Source organism: Terrapene carolina, unplaced genomic scaffold (assembly GCF_002925995.2).
Source record: "Terrapene carolina triunguis isolate 2854851 unplaced genomic scaffold, T_m_triunguis-2.0 Scaffold62, whole genome shotgun sequence".
Classification (NCBI taxonomy): domain Eukaryota; kingdom Metazoa; phylum Chordata; order Testudines; family Emydidae; genus Terrapene; species Terrapene triunguis.
The window spans coordinates 57,394,286-57,421,259 of record NW_020664413.1 but is presented as its reverse complement, the minus strand read 5'-3'; the positions used below and the strand labels follow the sequence as shown (position 1 = coordinate 57,421,259).

General features: G+C 42.9%; 1 protein-coding gene across 1 annotated transcript; it reads right to left on the bottom strand.

Moving 5' to 3' along the window:
- Positions 1-2,682: 2,682 nt before the first annotated feature.
- Positions 2,683-21,605, bottom strand: CNBD2 (cyclic nucleotide binding domain containing 2). The gene is made up of 12 exons (XM_026647754.1): positions 21,561-21,605; positions 20,237-20,374; positions 19,758-19,811; positions 18,972-19,135; positions 17,191-17,347; positions 16,682-16,833; positions 14,894-15,032; positions 11,107-11,221; positions 9,820-10,021; positions 7,919-8,081; positions 3,237-3,400; positions 2,683-3,025 (listed from the first exon to the last, which is right to left on the bottom strand). Exons 1-12 carry the CDS (start codon positions 21,603-21,605, stop codon positions 2,683-2,685), a joined length of 1,836 nt encoding a protein of 611 aa, XP_026503539.1.
- Positions 21,606-26,974: the final 5,369 nt, after the last annotated feature.

Below are 26,974 nucleotides of genomic sequence, written 5' to 3'. Positions count from 1 at the left end.
ATTATGGAATAACTTGCCTGTAAACAAAGTTTCTTCCTAACCTCCATCAGTTAGTGGATGGCTTATGCCCTGAAGCATGAGGGTTTATATCCCTTGTATATAAAAAAGATAATGTCTACTATTATTGTGTTCTAATTCTCCATATGACTAATTTTATTTTGAATCTTATTAAGTTCTTGGCCTCAATACCACCTGGGGCCATGAGTTTCTCAGATTAATTATGCTCTGTGTCAAAAAGTATTTCCTTTTTACAGTTTTAAAATTGTTGCCATCAACAATGGCACACAGGATTGCTCAATTTACCTTCTCTATACTAATCATTGTTTTTTATATCTTTGTGTACTAGGTTTTCAGCTGAGTTATCCAGTACAAAATATGGTATTGATCCACAAAACAAATAGAGCAAAAAAAAAAAAAAAAAAATGAAGCATATACGTTCCCACATTTCCTATCAGTGTGACAACCTTGTTCTGCCGACTTCCTATAGTAGTAAGAACGTATTTACATATTCAGGTCTGTTCAGTCTGTGCCTTACCCTATGAGACTGCCAACAAAGATATCAATTTGTGACAGTTTGGAGCTGTGCACTATTTACTTTAGGAACTAACCTGTAACCAACACTTCATTGCACGAGCAAACAAATCATCATATTTTAAATACTTTAGGTTTACCACCAACTGGATTTGAACCAGTACCCTGGCCTGTAACTGCACTAGAGAACTGAACTATTGGGAATTGAGCGGATGGAATATTTATGAGTTAACAGTAGAAGACTGTGTATGAAAATATGTATGTAATTTAGAATGAAAATGATCCAATAGTTATTTAGCAAAGAATCACCTGGATTCATACTATGAACAAGTTAGACAAGTTTGGTGTGTGTTTTTGTTGTTGTTGTTTTTAAAAGAACATCCATTACAACTGCTCAGCATTTCTGGAAATCAGGCCCACAATTTCTTCCAGTATCTCACCTTTGTTCACGTGCTTCTGTCAGTAAATTCTCTGTTGCCTCATTTTAATTTTCTTTATTGTTATGATGATTCAAGGTACAAGAGACTTCAGTGCTCTACTGGATGTTTTTAACTATTATCTCTCAGGATTAGCTCAGACAACAGCATGTCAGAAATACATTAATTGCTCATGCACAAAACTGGGTCAGCTAACATGTGAAGAACTCTAAAGCCTACATCAAAAATTTACACCATACTGCATTCATCATGATTAATGTCCTTCATTTCAGTCCATGAACTATAGAACCTGTTGGAACAGACAGAAGCTACATTTTCCAATCCACCTTCCAGGCTCCCCCACCCCCATTTTCAGTATGATTTGTTATTATGTAGCCACTTAGGATATGTATTCCTATAGGTGTCCTAACCAAAGGTACAATTCTAAAGTCCTCATGCATGCAAGTAACAGATACACATAAATTACAAGATCAGACTCAATGAATCATCAGCTCTTCAAACTGTTTTCCTTTTGAGAGATCAGCATGCGCCTTCACCTCACATTTTACCTTTTTCGTACTTTTAATCGTTAATGACAAAAGAAAAGGTTTCCCCATTTCTGACTAATTCTCTTGGAAACTAACATTTGTACAAATACATTTAAGTGGATATTCTTTCTTTAAAACCATATCTTGTCTTACTAACTTATTCACATCCTTTGAGATAAAAATACTATTTGATCATTTTCAGCCTTAGCATACATGTGTTTTCATACACTACATTGTATAGCTAACACAGAGAAAAATACTGATACAGCTTAGGCCTCAATCCTGCATAGACTTACTCACATGCTTAACCTTTTGCACTGCGAGAAGTCATGTTGACTTAATTAGGATTATTCACATTGCATAAAGTTAAGCACGTGTAAATCTTTGCAGGATCAGGGCCTCAATCTGGTTTATGTTGACTAAGGTACCAGAAATATATTTTGCTGGTGCGAGCCTGACGTAAATGGCAAATAGTTCTCAAAACTGCTTTTGAGAGGGAAGACATGGGGAAAGAGCACATCTTTTCAGTCTGTTAATATATTTCTAAAATCTCACTCTTTATAATAATGATCACACATTACGATTTAAAAAAATATTAATAGAAATGTTTTAATTATTTTGCATTTAATTGAAAACTTTAATTTAAAATTTCATCTGCAGTGTTGGAAACTCAAACATGTAAGACTGTGTGAAACACATTTTAACAGTCTAAACTTTAAGCCATATTATCAGCATCCCAAACATACTGAAGCACAACAAAGGTCAATGAACACTTTAAACTTCACATGGCTTCCTGATCAACTGAACTCAGAGACGTGTTAAAATCTTTGTTCAGTTTCTATTTGTATTAAATATGTTATTTAGAATGTGAAGGTATCTTAGGATCAAATATAAATAACAGAAAATCTTAACCTTCTATAAAAATATCCATCTTGCGGAGAAAAACAAAATGGTGAAAACAGGTTTCCTTCTCAAAGCTAATAGAAATCAGATTACCACAGTGAAAAATAAGTTTACTTCAGAGTTCACAGCAGAAATCCAGGCAGGAACATTTACTTGTTGCATAGAAATTGGAGGAAAACTACTTCTATTTAAAATTCAAGTATTTTTGTAACATTCAAATAAAAAATTTGCGGTTTCACTTTTGGGCTTCTCAAACTGCCTCTATGCTGATTTCCTCAAACTCACTAGAACAATCCTTTCAAAGTAGGCCGTGGTACAGCAATGCCATGAATCAACCTTAGCTCAATATTTGGCAGGCCCTCAGAATCCTCTCTCTGTCCTATGTGGACAGGGACGTATCTGTGCTGTAGTCCTTGAGTGCCTGTTGGAAGATGATGGTGGGTAGTGGTCAGGTCTAGAATACCTGCTTGATTCACACACCAGGAACTATAAATATCTTTCTTGGGCTTCACATGTTGAGAACTTGCCATCATTGTGAGTTTTCTCTCCAGGAAAAGATTCATCAGATCTTTCTTGAATATTTTCCAGTCGTTCTGTTCCAGAAAGCTTTGACACAGCTCATCGTCACTGAAAAGGATCAAAGACACTTGGTGGAAGCCTGGCTCCATTTCAGTCAATGGTAAAACTCCCACTGATTTAATCAGAGCCAAAATTTCACCCTTGAATTCTAATTAAGTGAGAATGAGTTTGGGTAAATAATAGCCAACAAGCTTTTTTATTTTGTTGAGCACTAGTTCATGGGTACATGTCTCTCTCCAGACGCATTAATTTCACTTACCTGGGATACTTTGGCTGTAATTTGTGTAATTTCATTATTGTTGTATGATCTGCTAATTCCTCAAACTTCTCCTTTTTCAGCCGAATGACCTCAGCTCCCTGACTGACCAAAACCATGCTCCGATCATCTTGCTTATCTTCAGGTAGAAGATGCTGGCTTATCCCCTGAGGGGTAAACGAAACAATAAAGAGCTATCTGCACATCACCATGTACTCTGGATTGGTGTACCAGTACACACACACACATCTGAATATGTTGTTTATGTTGAGTCGTGCAGAATTTGACAGTAAACTTTAAAAAATATATATATCATTTAGGAGGTAGTTTGAGAATTTGTCATTTTGGAAATTCTTTACGGCTAAATAGTGATTTTTTTCTAGATTTTGAAGGAGATTTTGCTATTGTATAAACATTGTTTAAAAGAGTCACCCAAGCAAGGCCGGGAAGGTCTCAATTACCACATCCCTGCACCAACCTGGACACCAGAGGAAATTCATCTTGAGGAAGAGCAATTGGTGTTATCACTGGCTGCTCTCCCTCATGGTTTTTGTCAGAGGGGAAGCAGATGTAAGTTTCTGCTTGGACTCCATAGGATCTCCATCAGCAGAGAATTCCTAGGGGATAACCAAGGCAAGCAGTCCAGGTATGTCTCCTCCCTGGCTACCTTAGTAAGTGGAACACAACAGCCCAGAGTTTGTGGTTATGCAGAAACTGTCCTCCATGAGGTCATCTGGCATCATAAGAACGGCCGTACTGGGTCAGACCAAAGGTCCATCTAGCCCAGTATCCTGTCTACCGACAGTGGCCAATGCCAGGTGCCCCAGAGGGAGTGAACCTAACAGGTAATGATCAAGTGATCTCTCTCCTGCCATCCATCTCTACCCTCTGACAAACAGAGTCTAGGGACACCATTCCTTACCCATCCTGGCTAATAGCCATTAATGGACTTAACCTCCATGAATTTATCCAGTTCTCTTTTAAACGCTGTTATAGTCCTAGCCTTCACAACCTCCTCAGGTAAGGAGTTCCACAAGTTGACTGTGCGCTGTGTGAAGAAGAACTTCCTTTTATTTGTTTTAAATCTGCTGCCTATTAATTTCATTTGGTGACCCCTAGTTCTTGTATTATGGGAATAAGTAAATAACTTTTCCTTGTCTACTTTCTCCACATCACTCATGATTTTATATACCTCTATCATATCCCCCCTTAGTCTCCTCTTTTCCAAGCTGAAAAGTCCTAGCCTCTTTAATCTCTCCTCATATGGGACCCGTTCCAAACCCCTAATCATTTTAGTTGCCGTTCTCTGAACCTTTTCTAGTGCCAGTATCTCTTTTTTGAGATAAGGAGACCACATCTGTACGCAGTATTCAAGATGTGGGCGTACCATCAATTTATATAAGGGCAATAATATATTCTCTGTCTTATTCTCTATCCCCTTTTTAATGATTCCTAACATCCTGTTTGCTTTTTTGACCGCCTCTGCACACTGCGTGGACATCTTCAGAGAATTATCCATGATGACTCCAAGATTTTTTTTCCTGATTTGTTGTAGCTAAATTAGCCCCCATCATATTGTTATTGTATGGGTTATTTTTTCCAATGTGCATTACTTTACATTTATCCACATTAAATTTCATTTGCCATTTTGTTGCCCAATCACTTAGTTTTATGAGATCTTTTTGAAGTTCTTCACAGTCTGCTTTGGTCTTAACTATCTTGAGCAGTTTAGTATCATCTGCAAACTTTGCCACCTCACTTTTTACCCCTTTCTCCAGATCATTTATGAATAAGTTGAATAGGATTGGTCCTAGGACTGACCCTTGGGGAACACCACTAGTTACCCCTCTCCATTCTGAGAATTTACCATTAATTCCTACCCTTTGTTCCCTGTCTTTTAACCAGTTCTCAATCCATGAAAGAACCCACCTTCCCTTTTATCCCATGACAACTTAATTTACATAAGAGCCTTTGGTGAGGGACCTTGTCAAAGGCTTTCTGGAAATCCAAGTACACTATGTCCACTGGATCCCCCTTGTCCACATGTTTGTTGACCCCTTCAAAGAACTCTAATAGAATAGTAGACACGATTTCCCTTTACAGAAACCATGTTGACTTTTGCCCAACAATTTATGTTCTTCTATGTGTCTGACAATTTTATTCTTTACTATTGTTTCGACTAATTTGCCCGGTACCGACGTTAGACTTACCTGTCTGTAATTGCCGGGATCACCTCTAGAGCCCTTTTTAAATATTGGCGTTACATTAGCTATCTTCCAGTCGTTGGGTACAGAAGCCGATTTAAAGGACAGGTTACAAACCCTAGTTAATAGTTCCGCAATTTCACATTTGAGTTCTTTCAGAACTCTTGGGTGAATGCCATCTGGTCCCGGTGACTTGTTAATGTTAAGTTTATCAATTAATTCCAAAACCTCCTCTAGTGACACTTCAATCTGTGACAGTTCCTCAGATTTGTCACCTACAAAAGCCGGCTCAGGTTTGGGAATCTCCCTAACATCCTCAGCCGTGAAGACTGAAGCAAAGAATTCATTTAGTTTCTCCGCAATGACTTTATCGTCTTTAAGCGCTCCTTTTGTATCTCGTTCATCGAGGAGCCCCACTGGTTGTTTAGCAGGCTTCCTGCTTCTGATGTACTTAAAAACATTTTGTTATTACCTTTTGAGTTTTTGGCTAGCCGTTCTTCAAACTCCTCTTTGGCTTTTCTTATTACATTTTTACACTTAATTTGGCAGTGTTTATGCTCCTTTCTATTTACCTCACTAGGATTTGACTTCCACTTTTTAAAGGAAGTTTTTTTATCTCTCACTGCTTCTTTTACATGGTTGTTAAGCCACGGTGGCTCTTTTTTAGTTCTTTTACTGTGTTTCTTAATTTGGGGTATACATTGAAGTTGGGCCTCTATTATGGTGTCTTTAAAAAGCACCCATGCAGCTTGCAGGGATTTCACTTTAGTCACTGTACCTTTTAATTTCTGTTTAACTAACCCCTTCATTTTTGCATAGTTCCCCTTTTTGAAATTAAATGCCACAATGCTGGGCTGTTGAGATGTTCTTCCCACCACAGGGATGTTAAAGGTTATTATATTATGGTCACTATTTCCAAGCGGTCCTGTTATAGTTACCTCTTGGACCAGCTCCTGTGCTCTACTCAGGACTAAATCTAGAGTTGCCTCTCCCCTTGTGGGTTCCTGTACCAGCTGCTCCAAGAAGCAGTCATTTAAAGTATCGAGGAATTTTGTTTCTGCATTTCGTCCTGAGGTGACATGTTTCCAGTCAATAATTGAAATCCCCCACTATTATTGAGTTCTTAATTTTGATAGCTTCTCTAATTTCCCTTAGCATTTCATCATCACTATCACTGTCCTGGTCAGGTGGTCATAATAGATCCCTAATGTTATATTCTTATTAGAGCATGAAATTACTATCCATAGAGATTCTATGGAACATGTGGATTCACTTAAGATTTTTACTTCATTTGATTCTACATTTTCTTTGAATATAGTGCCACTCCTCCCCCTGCACGACCTGTTCTGTCCTTCCGATTTATTTTGTACCCCGGAATGATTGTGTCCCATTGATTGTCCTCAGTCCACCAGGTTTCTGTGATACCTATTATATCAATATCCTCCTTTATCACGAGACAATCTAGTTCACCTATCTTATTATTTAAACTTCTAGCATTTGTGTACAAGCACTTTAAAAACTTGTCACTGTTTATTTGTCTGCCCTTTTCTGATGTGTCCGATTCTTTATGTGAATGTTTCTCGTCTGATGTGGCCTTTCATTATCCACTTCCATCCTCTTATCCTGACTAGAACCTAGAGAATCTCTATCAATAGACTCTCCTCTAAGAGAAGTCTCTGTCCGATCCACATGGTCCTCTGCAGCAGTCGGCTTTCCCCCATCTCCTAGTTTAAAAACTGTTCTGCAACCTTTTTAATGTTAAGTGCCAGCAGTCTGGTTCCACTTTGGTTTAGGTGGAGCCCATCCTTCCTGTATAGGCTCTCCCATCCTAAAAGTTTCCCCAATTCCTAATGAATCTAAACCCCTCCTCTCTACACCATCGTCTCATCCATGCATTGAGACTCTGAAGCTCTGCCTGCCTACCTGGCCCTGCGCGTGGAACTGGGAGCATTTCTGAGAATGCCACCATAGAGGTCCTGGATTTCAGTCTCTTCCCTAGCAGCCTAAATTTGGCCTCCAGGATGTCATCCCTCACTCGGCACTAGAAGCATGAAGTAATATCACAACACTGATCATATGTCAGCTCTTATGTAAGGTAATAACCCCATGGCCTTAAGTTAACAGGAAACAGCTTCTACAACAGCCAGCCTTGGAAATGTTGAGGGTTTTCTGTGATCCAAAGACTTGGAAAGTACATATGATTCTTTGGGGCAATCTGTTCCCTTCAGCAGGGATAGAATTTCTCAAAGCATTCCATGCCATCTCGTCCACAAAGAAGTCCTCTACTGCAGGACTGATTACTAAATATATGGACTGTGGGACATGAAGAGCTGATTTGCACAAGTTCTCTACTTCATAATATTTGGAGGAACAGGAATGTGTAGCCTTTCAGGGTTTGTGAGACTGTGAGGTCAGAAGTATTTTTGCTGCTAGATAAGACACAAACTTATAATAGCAACTTTCCCTTCTGGATATACTCACCAGGAGTTCCCCTTTATGCACTTCATTGACCCTAGTGTAAATTGCTGTGGCAACAGCAGTGGGTATTTCTCCATGTGGTGTGAGAACAGTTAGCTTCTTCCGGAACAACCCTGATATTTCTTTCTGAACGACTTCTTTCTCATCATCACTGAAGTCATCATATCTACAAAAATGTTAACTTATTTTGAACCATCTTTTACAGGTATTTATTGTGACAACACCTCAAGCAAGGTAATTGTTTTTCACATCTAACAGACCAACAGGAATAGAATTTAAACAACTTTGTCATTTAATACATTCAAATGCATTAGCCTCTCCTCTGTCCACTGGGAGCTGCGGGCAGCCGTGCAAATGTAAACAAACTGTCTGGCGGCTCGCCAGCGGATTACCCTGACGGGCCGCAGGTTGCCCACCACTGTTCTAGACTCTCTCCATGGGTGACCTCATTCACTCACATAGCTTTAACTGCTACCTCTATGCTGACGACACCCTAATCTATCTCTCTATCCCCAACTTTCTCCCTTCAGCACCATCAGTGATCTCCACCTGTCTATAGACTCATAGACTTTAAGGCCAGAAGGAACCAATATGATCGTCTAGTCTGACCTCCTGCACAATGCAGGGCGCAGAATCTCACCCACCCACTCCCACAACAAACCCCTAACCTATGTCTGAGCCATTGAAGTCCTCAAATCATGGTTTAAAGACTTCAAGGTGCAGAGAATCCTCCAGCAAGTGACCCATGCCCCACACTGCAGAGGAAGGCGAAAAACCCCAGGGCCTCTACCAATCTGCCCTGGAGGAAAATTCCTTCCCGACCCCAAATATGGCGATCAGCTAAACCCTGAGCATGTGGGCAAGACTCACCAGCCAGACACCCAGGAAAGAATTTTCTGTAGTAACTTAGATCCCACCCTATCTAACATCCCATCACAGGCCATTGGGCATATTTACTGCTAATAGTCAAAGATCAATTAATTGCCAAAATTAGGCTATCCCATCATACCATCCCCTCCATAAACTTATCAGGGTTAGGATGTCCTGGATGTCTCACCACCACATTCAACATCTATGAAAAGGAACTAGTTATTTGAAACCCATTCCCCCTTTTCGGTCATTACCACCACAACTACTATTCCTGTTTCCCTTTGCTCTGCATAGCCCATTCATATATATATATATAAATATGTCTCAAACTCTATATATGAATATGTCTCAAACTCTTAGTTTTTTGTACCAGTCTTCTTACAATGAAACACACTGTAGTCATTATATAATAAGGAGGTGACATTTTTTTCTTTGTAAAAGCTGTTCTGTGCTTGCAACATTGGGCCTGATTTTCATCTCATTTTACATCAAAGTAATTTCATTCGCTTCAGTGGAATTGCTCCTATTTGCACCACCATAAGCAGAACTTATCGAAAAATTAAAATCTATGTTTGTGATAAATTTTGAAGTTCTCATTTTGAAGCGTTCAGAATTTAACCATCTTTCTTTTTTTAATTTCTCAAATTCTCCACAATATTTTTATCATAAACATTGATATTTTTGTTGCAGTAAATAAAAAAATTGCAATAATTTTGATAATGTTTTAGATTAACATTTCCAAAGTTTAAAAAGCACAAAAAATGCAAAAAATAAGAAAAAAAATCAACTGACAAATTTTTCACACACAAAAAAAATCGTTTTCGAAAAAGGCCTTTTTCCCCCCAAAAACTTTTCATTCAAGAACCTTTGGCCAGAACTAACCATTAGTGAGATGAGAAGTGGGTCTCAGAAATACTTTGGGAAGTATAACTTAATTTATTTATTTAAAGTCCTGGTGTAGAAAGCAAGCCTGGGACTTCTACTGTTATTGCTCCAGATCAGTAATCTATGGGGGGACCCGTAACTCATCCTACCTTCTACTGTCACCTCTGTCCTGTTTCTCCAGCTTTGTGTGTGCATTTTTATATTTCCTATTTAAAGCCAGGTATTGCTTTTCAAAAATTTCATCCTTCTGATGATTAACAGGTGGGACATATATCGATTTCAGATTACTCAGATCCTGCACAGGAAAGGACTTCCACATAAAATTATTGAATCTTTTTCTGCCTGTGATGCCTGCAAAGAAAGGAAATGAAAACTCCTTTATAACTAGTCAAAGCTAAATTATTTAATTCTGTGAGCTCCACCAGCATGGGTCCTTATACCTGCACGGAGTTCTGCTGAAGTTATTAGGACATGATGTGGGCACAACCGTCTGCTTGGACAGCTCCCTTTGCAGGATTGAGACCTTGCATGCCATTTAATTATGAAATGGTGATAAGATCCTGCTCACCAATGGAGCTCCAGGACTAGAGGCCAACGAAACCAGGGTGAATTGTCAACTTCCCAGCAAAGGCACCGGTATGATTTAAAAAAAATCTCTTTCCTAATAGAAATAAGATTTTCAAGAATGGGAGTTGAGAAAACAAGACTTTAACCAATTGTGTTGTGTGCCTTGGAGGTATGTGTAACCACAGGCGCTGGCTTCCTCATTTCCCTGGGGGTGCTCAACCCCCACCCTGCCCCAGGCCCCGCCCCCACTCCACTCCTTCCACCAATGCCCCATCCCCACCCCTTGCCACCCCCACTCCATCCCCGTCCCACCTCTTCCCGCCCCCGCTCCACCCCCACCCTGCCTCTTCGCACACCGTTCTGCCCACTCCCCAAAGCACGCCCCACCCTTGCTCTCCCCTCCCCCCCCAGTGCCTCTTGCATGCTGCTGAGCAGCTGATTGCGGTGGGCGGGAGGTGCTGGAAGGGAGTGGGAGGAGCTGATCGGTGGGGCCGCCAGCGGGCGGGAGAACTGAGAGGGAGAGAGAGAAACTGATTTGCGGGGCTGCTGAGCACCCACTATTTTTTCCATGGGCCCTCCAGCACCTATGTCTGTAACCCTGAAAAGCATAGGATTAGGGCTAGGTTCTGTTTTGTCAGCATCTGTGACTCCCCCTTCTCTATCTCCCACTGCTAAGTTCTAACTTGGCCTGTGTTATACAGGAAGTCAGACTAGAATGATGGTCCCTTCTGTCTTTAAAATCTATGAAGTTATAACAAAAAATACAGATAAAGAATAACACAAAGTTATGAGTCATTAACTACAAAGCTATAGGCTGGTAACGCTGAAGTTTTCCAAATTATATATGTCTGGAAATCACTGTAACATACCAGTCTCCATAGAGTAATAAGGACTGGGTTTGGGAAAATCCATTTGCTGACTGATCCACTTGTGATAGGATGGGCAAGTGGTGAGATCAACCAGACGTAAAATTTCACATTTCCCCTAATAAAACAGATGAGGAGAATAAAGTTAATACTGCAGCACTGCCTCTGACTTGCCATGTGGCTTTGGGCAAGCCATTTCCTAGTGCCTTGATTTCCCCACTTGTAAAATGCAGATGATATCTACTTTCTAAAGCACTTGTAGATCTATGGGTGAAAAGTACTAAGAGTTAGGTATTATTATATTAGCCATGGACTACCATTCAGTAATAACACTTAACACTTGTGGAACTTTAGGTCTTCAAAGTGCTGTGCAAGCATTGATTATATAATCCTTACAATACCCTGAGGTAGATAGAGAAGTAAGCATTATTTTCATTTTACAAATGGAGAAACTGAGACACAGAAAAGCTATGAGGCCTTGGAAAAGTTACCTATTAATTCACTGACAGTGCCAGGATAAGAACTTTAGTTTCCAGCCCACACTGAGGCCTTGTCTACACTACCGGGGGAAGACTGATCTACGTTATGCAACTTCAGCTACGTGAATAACGTACCTGAAGTCCACATACTTAGATCTACTTACTGTGGGGTCCACACTACGCGATGTTGACTGGAGACGTTGTCCCGTCGACTCCCCTTGCACTTCTCGTTCAGGTGGAGTACAGGAATCGACATGAGAGTGATCTGCAATCAAGTTAGCAGGTCTTCAATAGACCCACTAAATAGACCGCCGATGCATCAATTGCCGCATGTTGAACCCCCAATAAGTGTAGATAATGCCTCAGTCCATCAGACAACAATGCTTCTCAGAAGTACTCAATAATCCCATCTCTGGAGAGGTGTCTTTTTCCTACACAGATTATTGTACTGTCCATACTGTAAATTATCTTGGATATAGCAAACAAATCTGCTCTAAGCAAATTAGGAACAATCCTACAACCTCTAAATCAAACGAGCAGTTCCACTGAGGACAGCAGGACTACTTGTGTAAGCAGAGAACACTTGCTGTCAGAAGTGTCTTATAACTGGGAATCTTTCCATCTACTTCAATGGGCTTTAAATAAGACCTTTAAAATACAGCTGTTCAGCAGTAATTCATTGAATTAGGGCAATTGGGCCTTTGGGGCCTGGAATGTCCTTCCAAATTATTTTTGTATAATTTTTTGTTGCCAAGTGACAATATATTTACACTGAAAATAAAACAATCATTCAAACCACATCATCTCAAAATGGTTAGTGCATATAAATGCTAAAAATACACCAATTATTGTCTTTTATTCTGGATTTGAGCAAAACATCCACCGCTGTATCATTTTATTCTGCATAATGTTACTGGCATCATTAAGTTGGTGTTATCAAGCTAGTGTGCCATTGTTATTAAATATTTCAGAGAGTCCAAAAGTATGCTAGATACCACTCAGGAACAATTAAAAAAACAATCCCTGCCCCAACAATCTTATAATGTATATTCAGACATGATTCAATAAATGAGGAGCAAAAAGTGACAAAAAGGAAGAAGAGGTAAATAGGAAAAAATAAGGGTTATAATAAATGGATGACATTGCAACTCAGTATCTCTGTGGATTTTAAACTCACTTTCCATGGGCAACTTGGCAGAAATTATTTGAATTTCATTAAAATTCCATAAACCTGTTACTATATATATATAGTTTCATATGTAGTACTATCTGTGTAAAAGCCAGTGTAACTCATCAGGAAATATGGATGATCATTGCAGTATTACACCTGAAAATTTGCAGGGTACTTTTTGCATGACTGTAAGTAATTTTAGTACCTGTTCCCTTAAGAAACTATGGTGCCATCCCTTTAAATTAAATTTGTTTTTGTCTCCCTACCTATCTCAGGCATTTCTGTTGCAGCCAATTTTCTGTTACCAGGGTAATGACATCTATATTTACTCCTGGGGAAATTCTGCACCACTGTGCATGTGCAGAATTCACATCCCCTGCAGATTTTTCTTCTCTCCAAAGAATACATTCTGCTGGAGAGGTGCTGCAATTACATCTTTCGCCCACCAGGGGATGCTGTGGCACAAGAAGAGAAGGCAGACAGCTCAGCTAGTCACAGATATATGTGGTTTATGGGGGAGGGACAGATAGAGCCAGGCACATGGGACTGCTGGGGGGAGGTGTCACATAGACTAGGGTTCAGAAGGGCTAGTAGGGGGGACAGACTGGAGTGGGGGCTGAATGGGAGTGGGGTTGCTGGGCCAATTGGGGATGGCTGAGTGCGGGTGCAGGGATATGGGAACGGGGAAAGGGTGGGCTGAGTGGGAGTGCAGGGCCACATGAGGACAGAAGGTGGCTGAGTGAAGGTGCAGGGACACATGGGGATGAGTGGGGGAGGATGCAGGGACACATGGGGACATAGACAGCTGTGCCTGACTGAATAGGAGAGGCTAGGGGTCAGCCAGGGTCTGCATGGGGGAAAACACCACAACACTCTAACAATCCCCCCCCCCACTGCCCTTCCCCCCAAAACAAACAAACCCTGTTCCATACTTCTCCCACACATACCCAACAACCCTCCAGGTTCACTCCCTGGCTTCTTACCAGCAATTAATTCCAACTCCCTCAGCTCCTCCATTACCTTGACTCCCCCCAGCCTTTGCACTGCTTCTGAGGGGTGCAGGAAATACGGTTCTGCGTTGTAGTTTAAATGAATTATTACTCAAAATTCTGCATTAATATGCCTAGTAAGGAATCTATTTGTCAAAAAACATTTTCTGAATTTTTGTTGTTGTCTGTATTGTTACAGACATACTTGCTGACAGGTATTTTGAAATAAATTACCCAAATAATTGAAACTGGCGTGATTATATTGTGTTGTTTTGACAAATAAAATATGCAGAATTTTAAAATATTGTGCACAGAATTTTTAATTGTGTGAGGCAGATTTTTTAATTTTTGGTGCAGAACGCCCCCAGAAGTATATACTAGTGCAAACAAGTGCTCCCATCGAGGCAACAGAAATGAATCCATTCCAAAGTGAAGGAACAAGAACAGGGACAGGTAAGGCATTCACAGCAAGAATTTTCTTTCCCCCTAGCATGTTTTGATTACTACCATTAATAAATATTTATTTAGCACTGAAAATGAACTAGGTGCTTTACAAAACTTAGAGGGGTCTTAGGGTATATTTATACTGCAAATAGACACCTGCAGCTGGCCCGTGCCAGCTGGCACGGGCTTGAGCTAAGGGACTGTTTAATTGCAGTATAGATGTTTGGGATGCAGCCTGAGCTCAAGGACCCTTGCACCTTGTAGAGTTTTAGAGCCTGGGCATCTAGCCTGAGCCCAAACATCTACACCGCAATTAAACAGATCCTTAGCCCAAGCCCTGTGAAGCCAACTCAGCTGGCACGGGCTAGCGGTGGGATTTTAATTGCAGTGTAGACATACCCTACTTCCTTCTGTGAAGAGTTTGTGGTTGACAGGTCAGATTCTGAGAGCCTTATTCACATTGAGTAGTAACGTAATCTGCACAAAATCAGTGGGATTTCTGGTGGAGTAAGGTACCACACAGTGTGAGCAAAGATGTCAGAATCTGGCCCTACATAAAGACATGACACCATTAGCAGGGGGAAAAAATCACCAAAGGGATGTATCTGGACAAGTGCTTCATTCCCCACTTTCACCTGTAATGGCCTCTGGTCACTGTTTTAGTCTGCTGGCCCAAGATGAACAGTATTGGGATGGATGGATCATACCTGAGTAATGAATATTATGCTGGCTGACTCCGTGATGTCCCGGACTACCACTTGTCCATAGTGAAATTTCTCTGCTTTGCAGTAATTAGCAATTTTCTCTACTGAGTAATCAGGCCATGTTGCAAAGAGATCTAGACCTCTGAAAAGGAAATAATACAGACATCTTTTCATATGACCACTTAATTCCAACTAGAGGACTCAAGGAAAAACTTATTTCACTGAGGAAAATGTGATCTTTTTAGAGTTCAAACTAATGGGAGGAAGGTGCTTTTTCTGGATTAGGTCCTGATTCTGCAAGTTACACCATGTAGGCAGACCCCTGCGCATCCAGGGAGCCCCAGTAACTTATCTTAGATTATTTATAGAGTGGATATAAAAAGCAGGATTATGTTTTTTTAATGGAATAAAAGCACAAACATCCTTATGTTCATGAACTTCAGCAGACTTTAGTGCTCTATGCATTCATTACAATGCAAAAATGGTTTTCTCCCTCCCATTTCTTTCAAGGTATAATGAAAACTGTACACATCACAATATTCCTTCAGTACAACTGTATATAAGACTCTGTACACCTCTACCCCGATATAACGCAACCCAATATAACACGAATTCGGATATAACGCAGTAAAGCAGTGCTCCGGAGGGGCGGGGCTGTGCACTCCGGTGGATCAAAGCACGTTCGATATAATGTGGTTTCACCTATAACGCGGTAAAATTTTTTGGCTTCCGAGGACAGCGTTATATTGAGGTAGAGGTGTACTACATGAGATCAAGCTGTAGAACTGTAACAGTCATGAAGAAAAAGCATCCATTAACCCACGTCCCTCTGGAACAGGGGCGGGCAAATTTTTTGGCCTGAGGGCCACATCGGGTTTCCGAAATTGTATGGAGGGCTGGTTAGGGGAGGCTGTGCCTCCCAAAACAGCCAGGCATGGCCCAGCCCCCACCCCCTATCTGACCCCCCCCCCTGCCCCCCCCCCCCCCCCCCCCCCTCCCGGCCGCCCCCCCCGGGACCTCTGCCCCATCCAACCACCCCTTCTCCCTGACCCCCCCTGGAACCTCTGCCCCTGACTGCCCCCCCGCCGCCCCATCCACCCCCCCCCTTCCTGACTGCCCCCCCAGAACCCCTGACCCCATTCAACCCCCGTTCCCCGCCCTCTGACCACCCCGCCCCCTATCCACACCCCTGCCTCCTGACCACCACCCCGAACTCCCTGCCCTCTATCAAACCCCCCCGGTCCCTGCCCCCTTACTGCACTGCCTGGAGCACCGGTGGCTGGTAGTGCTACAGCTGCGCCGCCCAGAGCTCCAGGACAGGCAGCTGTGCCGCCCGGCTGGAACCAGCCACGCCACCGCGCAGCACAGAGCACAGGGTCAGGCTGCAACTCTGCAACTGCACTGCCCGGCAGGAGCTCGCAGCCCCGCCGCCCAGAGCATTGTGCCAGTGGCGCAGTGAGCTGAGGCTGCGGGGGAGGGGAAACAGCAGGGGAGGGGCCGGGGGCTAGCCTCCCGGGCCAGGACCTCAGGGGCCGGGCAGGAGAGTCCCGCAGGCCGGATGTGGCCCACGGGCCGTAGTTTGCCCACCTCTGCTCTAGAATGACTGCTACTTCATTTCCAGTAACATCTTCAGTGAAGGCAGGAAAATCTTGCACACAACAGAGGTTACTACACTGTTTGGGCACTTGTTGGTAGAATTAGAATTGCTCATACTGTACTTGAATAGCCAAACAATTCAGCAAGTAAAAATTAAGTGGCAGAGGCAGGAGTGATCTCAGTGGAAGAAATTACTTGAAGAAGCTGAAACGATACTGAAATTCTTTCTGAAGCTCCTCATCTAATTTATTAGCAAAAAAGTCCTCTTTATCCACTACCAATAGTTCTGTTTCCTCCATACAGACAACTGTAGCAATTCTCCGCCTGTCCTTTAAAAGAGCAACTTCCTATATACAGAGAAAAAGGAAAAACTGAGTTATGGCTGGGAGTTCATTCTCCAACTTTATACGCCAAATATTGACCTTGTTGGGAGACATTATATAGTCATCTAACCTAGCACCCTGTCACCAACAGTGACCAATACCAGATCCTTCAGAGGAAACCCTGTAGAAGGTGGTTATGGGATAGCCTGCTCCCAGGGAAAGTTTCCTCCTAGCCCCCAATAGTTAGCTTAGCATAAGTGCTGAAGCATGAGGGTTTATCTGCCTTCCAAAACTCTTGATTATTTATTTTACTGTTTAGTAAGCATACAGCTCCCCTCCCACGCTAAGACTAACAGGAGTTTTACTATAAACACCACTCACTCCAAATCCAGCACCTTTCCGAAGCAAAGTTGGATCTGGGTCCGTAAAGGCACTGCTCCCATCCTCATCTTCAGTAATGGCAACAGTACCAAAGAAGATGAAGTAGAAACTGTTGCCACAGTGCCCCTTCTTTATGATGACTCTCCTGCGTCCAAACCTAGAACACAGGAACACCGATTCTGTTTGCACCTAGCAGAAAAACAGGCCTGCACTGGGACTTCTCCTGGTCAGACTTCCTCCCCACCATCACTAATCTTTTAGGGAGTTTGGATCCACTTGGCAGCTAGGGTCTCTCTCTGTAATGAGCTGGAATGAACTGGAACCTCCAGAACTGTAGAAAACTTCAGAGCACTCTATTTTCTAACTCAGAGTGATTTTATCTGGCAGATATCTGCTGACATCTGTTTTATTTATATGAGAGATATAACAAGTCAGGAACATATGTGCTTGAACTGGTCAAAGAACGTTCTTGGTATTTTCCTCTGCAACTTCAGTTCAGTTCCTGTTCCCTGTCAATCACTTCTCAGGGCCAGCCTTGCAGAAGAGTTGTGCCCATCTTCTAGGAAGGAGTGCCTCAGCGTACTCTACAGTAATTACCATCAATGAAGGAGCTGCAAAAATAGTCCAATCCAGACCTCCATTGGTGAGAAGGCTGGTGGCTGAGATGTCAAGCCCTGTAGAGGAGCGGATATTGAAGTGGGAAAAGTGAAGGGATTTCTAGAATTATGAGAGAAGTGGAGCCCAACCCCTTCCACTGCCACAGCCCTCATGGAAGCATATATAATTAAATCTTTTATCATGCAATCAAGCAATGAAATAAAACCACCATAATGTATGTAACTAGGGGGCACACTGTGAGGGAACTCATCACTTAACAATGAAACCCTGAGTACTCTATGGAAGAATTCATTATATAGAGGAAACTTCTCTGTTCTTCCAGATGGGAGAAAAGAGTGCTGGCCAAAAGAGGGAGAAATAGCAAATGAAACTAGAGGTGAAAAACATTAGACTGATATTTTCTAAAGGCACTGCAGTGAGATGCAGGAGTCACTGGGGCAAATTTGATGGGCTGTGTTATGTTGGAGGACAGAGTAGATGATCATAATGGTCCCTTCTGGCCTTAAATTCCATGACATCTGTAAGGCCATCAAAACACTGTAAACACTCAACAACATCATCCAGGAATAAAACATGTGGAGCCCCACTTCACTGATCAGCACTTGTGTGGTGAAAGCAGGCCCTGGCTCCAAAGCCCTATCTAGCTAGGGGGGTGGTCAGGAAGAAGATGATGGCTTTCTCTAACCCCATAGAGCCCTGACTGGCCTGAGAACTGGCCCCTTATTCCTGCTGTCAACTCTCCTCCAACTGGAGGAGTGGGGGGATGCCACCCAAGAAGGGACTGCGTGAGCTGCAGGAGAGGGCACATGCTGCACTGCAGGAATCCAGGAAGCCCAAAGGGAGCTGAAGCTCAGGATTAGGCCCAAGGAGCAGCCTGAGTGCGTGATCCCTATGAGCCTGCACCACATATAAGAATCAGCCACTGCCCAATAGGAAGAGGGTGCCTTAATCTAGGACTGAGGATGAAGGGGTCATTGAGAATCTTTGTGACTGAGACAGAGCTCCTTTTAGGCCTCTTGGACCTATGACATACTCCCATGGACTAACAGCTTTTTGCAATGACACTAATTTTTGGCTAAAAGGTATCATTTGGAAGCTTGAAATATGTACAATTCTAAAAACAGCTTTAAAGAAATATTACACCTCCGCACAAGAACGTTTACCGTTCAAAGCGAATCACTTTAGCCAGAAGCAGCTGCAGATTTAGGCTATATTTTTGGTAGCTTTCCACAAACTGCAACCAGCTTCGTAACAGCTTTATTTCCTTCTCAGTTCTCCATTCTGGTTTCTTCTTGGTTATCTGGATTGCCCTGAGAGGAAAGTGATCCTGGCAAAACATCACACACTCATTAAATTAAGGAGTCTCAAATGAAGAAAAAAAAAAAAAAAAAAAAAAAAAAGACAAAAAGAATCTGCGCTCCAGAAGACTGAACCGTGTCATCTTCCAGAGACGTAATAGAACTAATCCCAAATTGTCTGTTTTCCATTTCACTTGAAACTCAGCCATCAGTGTCCAGAAACCAATTTATATGGTCCAATGCAAAGCCCAAGCACAGACAAGGAAAACAACTTACAATTTACAGTGATTGAGCTATTCCTGCCCATACTGCCCTTGGCTAAACAAAGTCTGTGCAGGCTCAATATTTTCTGAAGAATGTTTTTGATTAAATTGCTTGTGTTTATGTCGCACTCTTAAATTCTATATATCTGTAAATGTTGTGAAATGGTTTCTTTGGAAGTATTCAGAAGGACATGTCAAATGACAAACAAGGTTTAACAGATGGACAATTGACGTGTCCTTGCATGACAGGAGTGAGTTCCCCATTGTGTTTGCTGGAACTCACAAATTCCTGCTCCTCTCGCATGGGGACCCTTAACATAGTTCAGTGTCTTGCACTGTAGATGAAAGGAGACCTTGCTGTAAAAAACAAGAGAAAGTGCATTCAGACCTTTCTGATCTTGAACTCATTGTGGTCGAAGGACAGTTTGGTATATTTCTTGTCCTGAATAAAAGAGGGGTGATGAAAAGGGAGAGGCATTGATTGCATTAGAAATATCACAGAGCTAGTGAAATACACAAACATTTCAGTGACAAGGCAAGCGTCTGAAAAACTATTGTACAAACATATTTTAACTTTAGTTCACCTCTTCGATAAAAAAAAAAACACACCGGAAAGGATTTAAAATAAAAGCCCATCAGATTTACTGAGAAAAACAATATATTTAAATTAAAATATACATAGTGGGCAATGCAGAATCAGGAGGATGCCACTGGTTCCTAGAACGGAGCCTTTTCTGTGATGGCAATTGGTCAGGCTTTGATGTAAATGCTCACAGCAGCCTGGATAACTGCCACATTTGAACAGAACACAGAGAGAAATCATTATAAAAAAGGGAAGAGGATGATTTTATAAGTAAAATCCCTTACTTCTTCCATACCAAAGGTCAGGGATTCCTGGGCAGTCATATCAATGAACTGAAATCCCCTGAACCCCATCAGTCCCTTCCGGAATATCCTGCACACCCTGTTCATGATCACGATATCCAAAGCAAGTCTGTAGAAAGTCTTAAAAGAACAAGCACAGGAAATCATTAAGTCCAAATTAAAGTATAAGCATTTGTATTTATAATGGGAGGTACCATGGTCTAGGTGATAGACTGGGCATTAGTAGACCTGGGCTCTGTCACTGCCCCGTTTTGTAACCTTAGGCAAGTCACTTCACTTCTCTGTGGCTCTGTTTCCCCTCCCTACTCTTTGTCTGTCTTAACCGTTTAGATTGTAAACTTTTTGGTCTCTCATTATGTGTCCCCCCAGCACCTAGTCCCATGGGGCCCTGATCTCAGTTAGAGCCACCAGAGCTACTGAAATACAAATAATAACCATTACCATTTAACTTAACTAAGGCCTTGTCTGCACTGCTGGTGGCATGTATGGTACATATAGCAACACACAGCAGTATACAGCCTTTCACTGCTGCCTCCTCCCTGCCAGAGCCTTTCCCTGTGGCAGGGAAAGGCTCCAGAAGCAGGAAGGCAGCGGGACACTACACTGCTAAAAATAGCAGCAAAGATGGGGGACGCAGAGCTTGAGCAGGTAGAGCGCCATGTAGGTTATATACCCTAAGGTTCAGGTTTGTTGTTATTCTACTTGGCTAAGCGGTGCCTCACCTTTACATTGTTATTCATACCGGTGCTAGGGGGACAGGCAGTGTAAGTACTCTATACGCCGCCCTAAGTGTACACAGCTACAAATCCAGTTCAATTATACTTTATTGGCATGAAAAGCTGTACAACTGCTGCCACAGTGTAAAAGACACAGACCGCATAGGTACCTTTGGAAAAATGACTAAAGATTAGATATGAAGATCCACTATGCGTATGTTTTTACTCTCCATTGCCTTCATATCTGGTACCTCAAAGTTAAGTGATCACAATGCAACTAAGAATTTCTTCCTCCTGCAAGCCGTGTCATTCTTCATTAGAAAAGGGCTTGGGGAAAGGGAGAAATTTAATTAGCTTAGACTAATGTGCTGTTTAACAATTACAGAATGGAAGTTTGTGCTCTGTTAGCTGTAAATAAGGCTGGAGAATGGACGCCAAAGGAAAGCAGACATTGATTTTTGATGGAGAGCAAAAGTGCATTCTATTAACATTACCACTATTATACCAAACGGAAGCGGGAAAATAAGCAGCTATTTGGACAGTGGTGCAGAGTGTTCTGCCATTTTTAGACCAGCAGCCAATCACCTCACCTCATTGGGAACAAAATGTCTCCTTAATGGTAACAAAAGAGTCATTCCGAGAAACTAGAGAAACCCCATTAGCCTAACACATGCTGAATGGTTCACAGTCACCTTGTAAGCAGAACACTGAAGACACTGTATGGAAGACACATTTGAAATATGACAAACATGGCTAAGTAATCTGAATTGTAAACAGTTTCATGAATGCCAACCCATTAAAAAAAATAGACCTTGACTACCGGCTTCCCAAAACACAAATAAGAACATTAGAACGACCATACCGGGTCAAACCAAAGGTCCATCTAGCCCAGTATCCTGTCTTCTGACAGTGGCCAATGCCATGTGCTTCAGAGGGAAACAGGTAATCATCAAGTGATTCATCCCCTGTCGTCCATTCCTTCTGGCAAACAGAGGCTAGGGACACCATCCCTGCCCATCCTGGCTAATAGCCATTGATGGACCTATCCTCCATTAACTTATCTAGTTCTTTTTTGAACCCAGTTATAGTCTTGGCCTTCACAACAAATAAATCTATTATCTGTGTCTCTTCACTGCACTAAACGTAATTGGATTGGAAAGCTAGGCAACCTCTCCCATAAACCCAAACATTTAGTGTAAACTTTTATATTAAAAACTAACTAGAAGCAGCAATGGTTCCTAGATGCAAAGACAGTGAGGGCTCGGGATGGGGGAAGTATTGGATCAGCGGCTTCTCTTTAAATAAAACCAAAACTCTCAACTTGGGAGGGATATCATCCCCCTGCTTCACGGCTTAAACTTCCTTTTTGCTATTGGGGGGTTAGGAAGAAACCTTCCCTGGGGGCAGGTTATCCCATAACTGCCTATTAAAGGATTCTTGCACTTTCCTCTGAAGCATCTGGTACAGACCACTGTTGGTGGTAGTATGCCAAATTAGCTGGACCACTGATCTGATCCAGTGTATTCCTAACTCTGCCAGCTCCTATGCTTGCCGAGAGTTCCCGCCACAGGGGGAACCCCTCAGCTGTTGCCTTAAGGCAGCTTTCAGTCCCCTTTGCATTGCTGCAGATGAGGATGTAGCCCTAAATGTTAAACGTCTGCTAATCTTTCTGGATAGTTAGCATTACTGTTTGTGTTCATCCCCGTCAGGGGCCCTTGGAAAACACATCTCCATTGATTTATTTAAAGTGAATATACTGCCTGAGAAAGGTGCTGGAGGCTAAGTCCGCTATTTTACTCAAAGGAGCAGAAGTAACAGTTTATATTGCCGGAAAAAAAGCCGACAGACATTGAGGTTTCTGCAGGGGAAAAGATCATACCTTCATTCTTCTTTGCTGGTTAATCGTACCCAGCTCACCACCTACAAATCAATAAAGCAGCTTGTTTTAAACAGTGCCTTTAACGCTCACTAATCAGATCTCAACATGTGCTGCTGTCAGAAGATAATTATTTCTGATGGGATGTTTGTTGCAGTTTATTCTGGGCTCAGAAAGCTTTGTCTAGACTGGGCAAATGAAGTTTCCTTAGCAAAGAGCCTATAAAGGACAGTGCAGTCGCAGCAGCACCCCCAGTTACAGCCAGGTTCCATCACTACATGATAGAGAAACGGACAGACTGCCTGCTCTCCTAAACAGATTGCTTGTTGGATGGGTGTAGGGGCAGGAGTGTGCCATAGTTTATCAGTAGATGGAGAAGTAGGCAGGCAGCTATCACCCAAAGCGTAATGAAGAGCTGGCAGGGTATGAAAGATAAGGGGACGGGGCACTTTCTCAATCCAGACCACTGAGAGGAACATCAGTTTAATCTATTCTCAGCATGGGGTGGAAGAAGAAGCAGAGACAGTGAAGAGAGCTGCTTGAATCAGACGCAGATCCACACTGCTGCCCCCCTACCTCCTCCCAAACTACAAAAGATGTTTTGTTGCTGTGAGTAAAACCAAGTAGCTCCATGCAAATTAGCTGCCTGCTATTCCCCATGTGCCTGTGCTGGTCCTTGTTGGGGAGTGGGAATCCTTGAGACGGGGGAAAAAACCACAAGTTGAGCAAAAAAACCACCAACCATAAAGGAAGGAAGAAAAAACAAGAGAGAAAGAGAGAAAACACCAGGAAAGAAAATGAACAGAAAAATTGACACACACAGAGGCAACCCTACCAGGATCTGGCAAGAGGGGCACCCACCAACCCCTCCCAGTGGACAGGAGATTCCAACAGCAGCAGACTGGGAACTGGGGTAGGTGGGCCTATGATTGGTGGGCTTGGCACTGGCAAGGGGACAGGCTGAAGGAACAGAGACCTGCAGGGCTTGGGTGGAGATTGTGTGCATTTGGGATAGGGAGAGCTGAGGCTGTAGGAGTGGGGAGCTTTTAAAGGGAGCTATAGGCTAGTAGGAGATATTAGGCCTAGGAAACAAGGCATGGCTTCCTGGTAAAGCTGAGGGGAGAAGCCTCTCTTCTCAGCTGGATATGAGCTCCCAGTGTAACACCGTAGCCAGAAAGGCTAATGCCATCCTGGGAGCATAAATGGGGGAATCTCGAGTAGGAGCAGAGGTTATTGTACCTCTGTTTGGCACTGGTGCAACTGCTGCTGTATCCAGGTCTGGTGCCCACAGTTCTGGAAGGATGCTGATAAATTGGAGAGGAGTCAGAGAAGAGGGGGGGAGGGATAGCTCAGTGCTTTGAGCATTGGCCTGCTAAACCCAAGGTTGTGAATTCAATCCTTGAGAGGGCCATTTAGGGATCTGGAGCAAAAAAATAAATAATAAATAAAAGTAGTTGGGGATTGGTCCTGCTTTGAGCAGGGGGTTGGACTAGATACCTCCTGAGGTCCCTTCCAACCCCGATATTCTATGATTCTAAGAGGCATGCGAATGACTGAAGGATTAGAAAGCCTGCCTTATAGTGATTGAGCTTCTGGAGTCTCTTTAGTTTAATAAAGACAAGGTGAAGGGGTGACTTGATACAGACTATGCCCCTACATGGGGTACAAAGATTTAATAACAGGCTAGTCAGGTTAGCAGAGACAGGAAGCTGAAGCCAGACACATTCAGACTGGCAATAAGGTGTAAATGTTTAACAGTGAGAGTCATTAACCATTGGAACAACTAACCAAGGATTCTGATGAATGCTCCATCACTGCCAATGTTGCAGTCCAGATCGGCGGTTTTTCTATAAGCTCTGCTCTAGGAATCCTTGTGTGGCAGATCTCTGGCCTGTGGGACACGTGCTCAGATTAGCTGCTCACAAGGGCCTTTCAGGCCTCGGGATCTAGGAAAAGGGACAGACACAGTAAACCAAAGCAGTCCCACAGCAGCCTGGCTTGAGGGAGCCCTGGGACTGGCCAGGCTGGACCATGTTAAATTGCAGCAAGGGAGGTTCAGGTTGGACATTAGGAAAAACTTCCTGACTGTCAGGGTGGTTAAGCACTGGAATAAATTGCCTAGGGAGGTTGTGGAATCTCCATCATTGGGGATGTTTAAGAGCAGGTTGGACAAACACCTGTCAGGGATGGTCTAGATAATACTTAGTCCTGCCTTGAGTGCAGAAGACTGGACTAGACGACCTCTTGAGGTCCCTTCCAGTTCTTTGATTCTATGTCTTTACTAAGGGGGGATTTGATAGCTGCTTTCAACTACCTGAAAGGGTGTCCCAAAGAGGATGGATCCTAGACTGTTCTCAGTGGTACCAGATGACAGAACAAGGAGTAATGGTCTCAAGTTGCAGTGGGGGAGGTTTAGGTTGGATATTAGGAAAACCTTTTTCACTAGGAGGGTGGTGAAGCACTGGAATGCGTTACCTAGGGAGGTGGTGGAATCTCCTTCCTTAGAGGTTTTTAAGGCCTGGCTTGACAAAGCCCTGGCTGGGATGATTTAGTTGGGGATTGGTTCTGCTTTGAGCAGGGCGTTGGACTGGATGACCTCCTGGGGTCCCTTCCAACCCTGATATTCTATGATTCTATGATTCTGGGTCAGAGGCTTTGAGCAGGGATTTTCTTTCCCCTACTACAGGATGGGGGTGCCTATCAGCCTAGGGACGGGAGTTTACCGATCCCTGGTACTGACCGAACCAGGAATAGAGCTGCAGGTCTGTGGGAAGTGAAGTGTCTCTTATCTTGTACATGGTTGCAGCTCCCCAGAGCAGCCGTTGCCTGCTACAGCCACAGATTCCGCAGCCACGTCAGGCCTTTGTGACAGGTTCAGAATCCAGCTACAGAACTGAGGAACCCCATGGAAACACCCCAATGCAGCCCACATCAATACCCTACTGAGGGAAACTCAGCCCCAGCACCTTCCTCCCTATGGAGGCTCCTCCACCACCGGATAGAACACCCCCAGCCCAGCTCGTTCCTTTGCAGGGACCCCAGCCCTCAAACACCTTTCTCCTCATGAACACTGCCCTACACCTATACCCCTCTGCAGGGAAACCCACCCTCCCCGAATAGCGTTCATGCTCTTCCATGTGGTGTCTCCTACCATCTCCCACAGGTTGCACTTTCCTGACCCCTCCTCAAGCAGCCCAAACATTCCTTGCTTTGGGACTCAGCTTTGCTGCCGCCGCCCCCCCCCCCACCTCAATCCAGGAAAATACAGTATGAGGCTGTACAGTTTTCCCTGCTGAGCCCTCTCAAACCTACCCTGAGAGTCAGCTTGGTAAGCACAGCTCCAATGAAGCCACACTGCCAGGAACAAGGTGAACCACCAGGAGCAGAGTGAAGAGACAAAGGTCTTATGCACAGATGACTTTGGCCTCTTGTTGACCCCAGAAACTCAGGGTTCGCCTCGCTGGCCTGTTTGGTTGCAAACTGTGTTCCCTGAAGGAACCGTGAGGAAGGGGAAAAATCTAAATTTTTGTGGAGATTCTCTCTCACACACACACACACACACACACACGTCTGTCCCACCTATGGGTTTTTCCAGAGGCGGCGGCAAACTAGGCTAGTATGTCTTAAAGCTAACTTGAGACTTCAAACCCAATGGGGCAGGAACTTCATCTGCACATATCAATATGTACACCTGTGTTGCTGTAAAATAATAAGTGGATACTTACTTGGATTTAGGCATTTTCAACCTTTGCATATTGCAGTGAGGAAACATACAGTATAAGCACGTGTGGGTTTCTGGCTAGGAAACACACAATTCTATAGATTTTTTGTTTGGGAAAAAGTGTCGATGGAAATTTTCCTTTTAAACAAGCAAAACTTTTGTCATGTTGAGAATGGCCAGTTAACTCTAGTTTTTTTTTGTTTTTTTTATATATAAGGCTTAGCATTTTCAAAGTTTCGGCATTTATGGACAGTTTCATGAGTCAATATTAATATATCTGTATCAAAAGCAATTATTTTAAATAAGCAGCATTAACACAAACAGCACCTCAACCTGTAGGAAAAAATACAACCAAGACAATCATCACACAATACAGGCTGTTTCTTTAAAAAAAAAAAAAAAAAAAA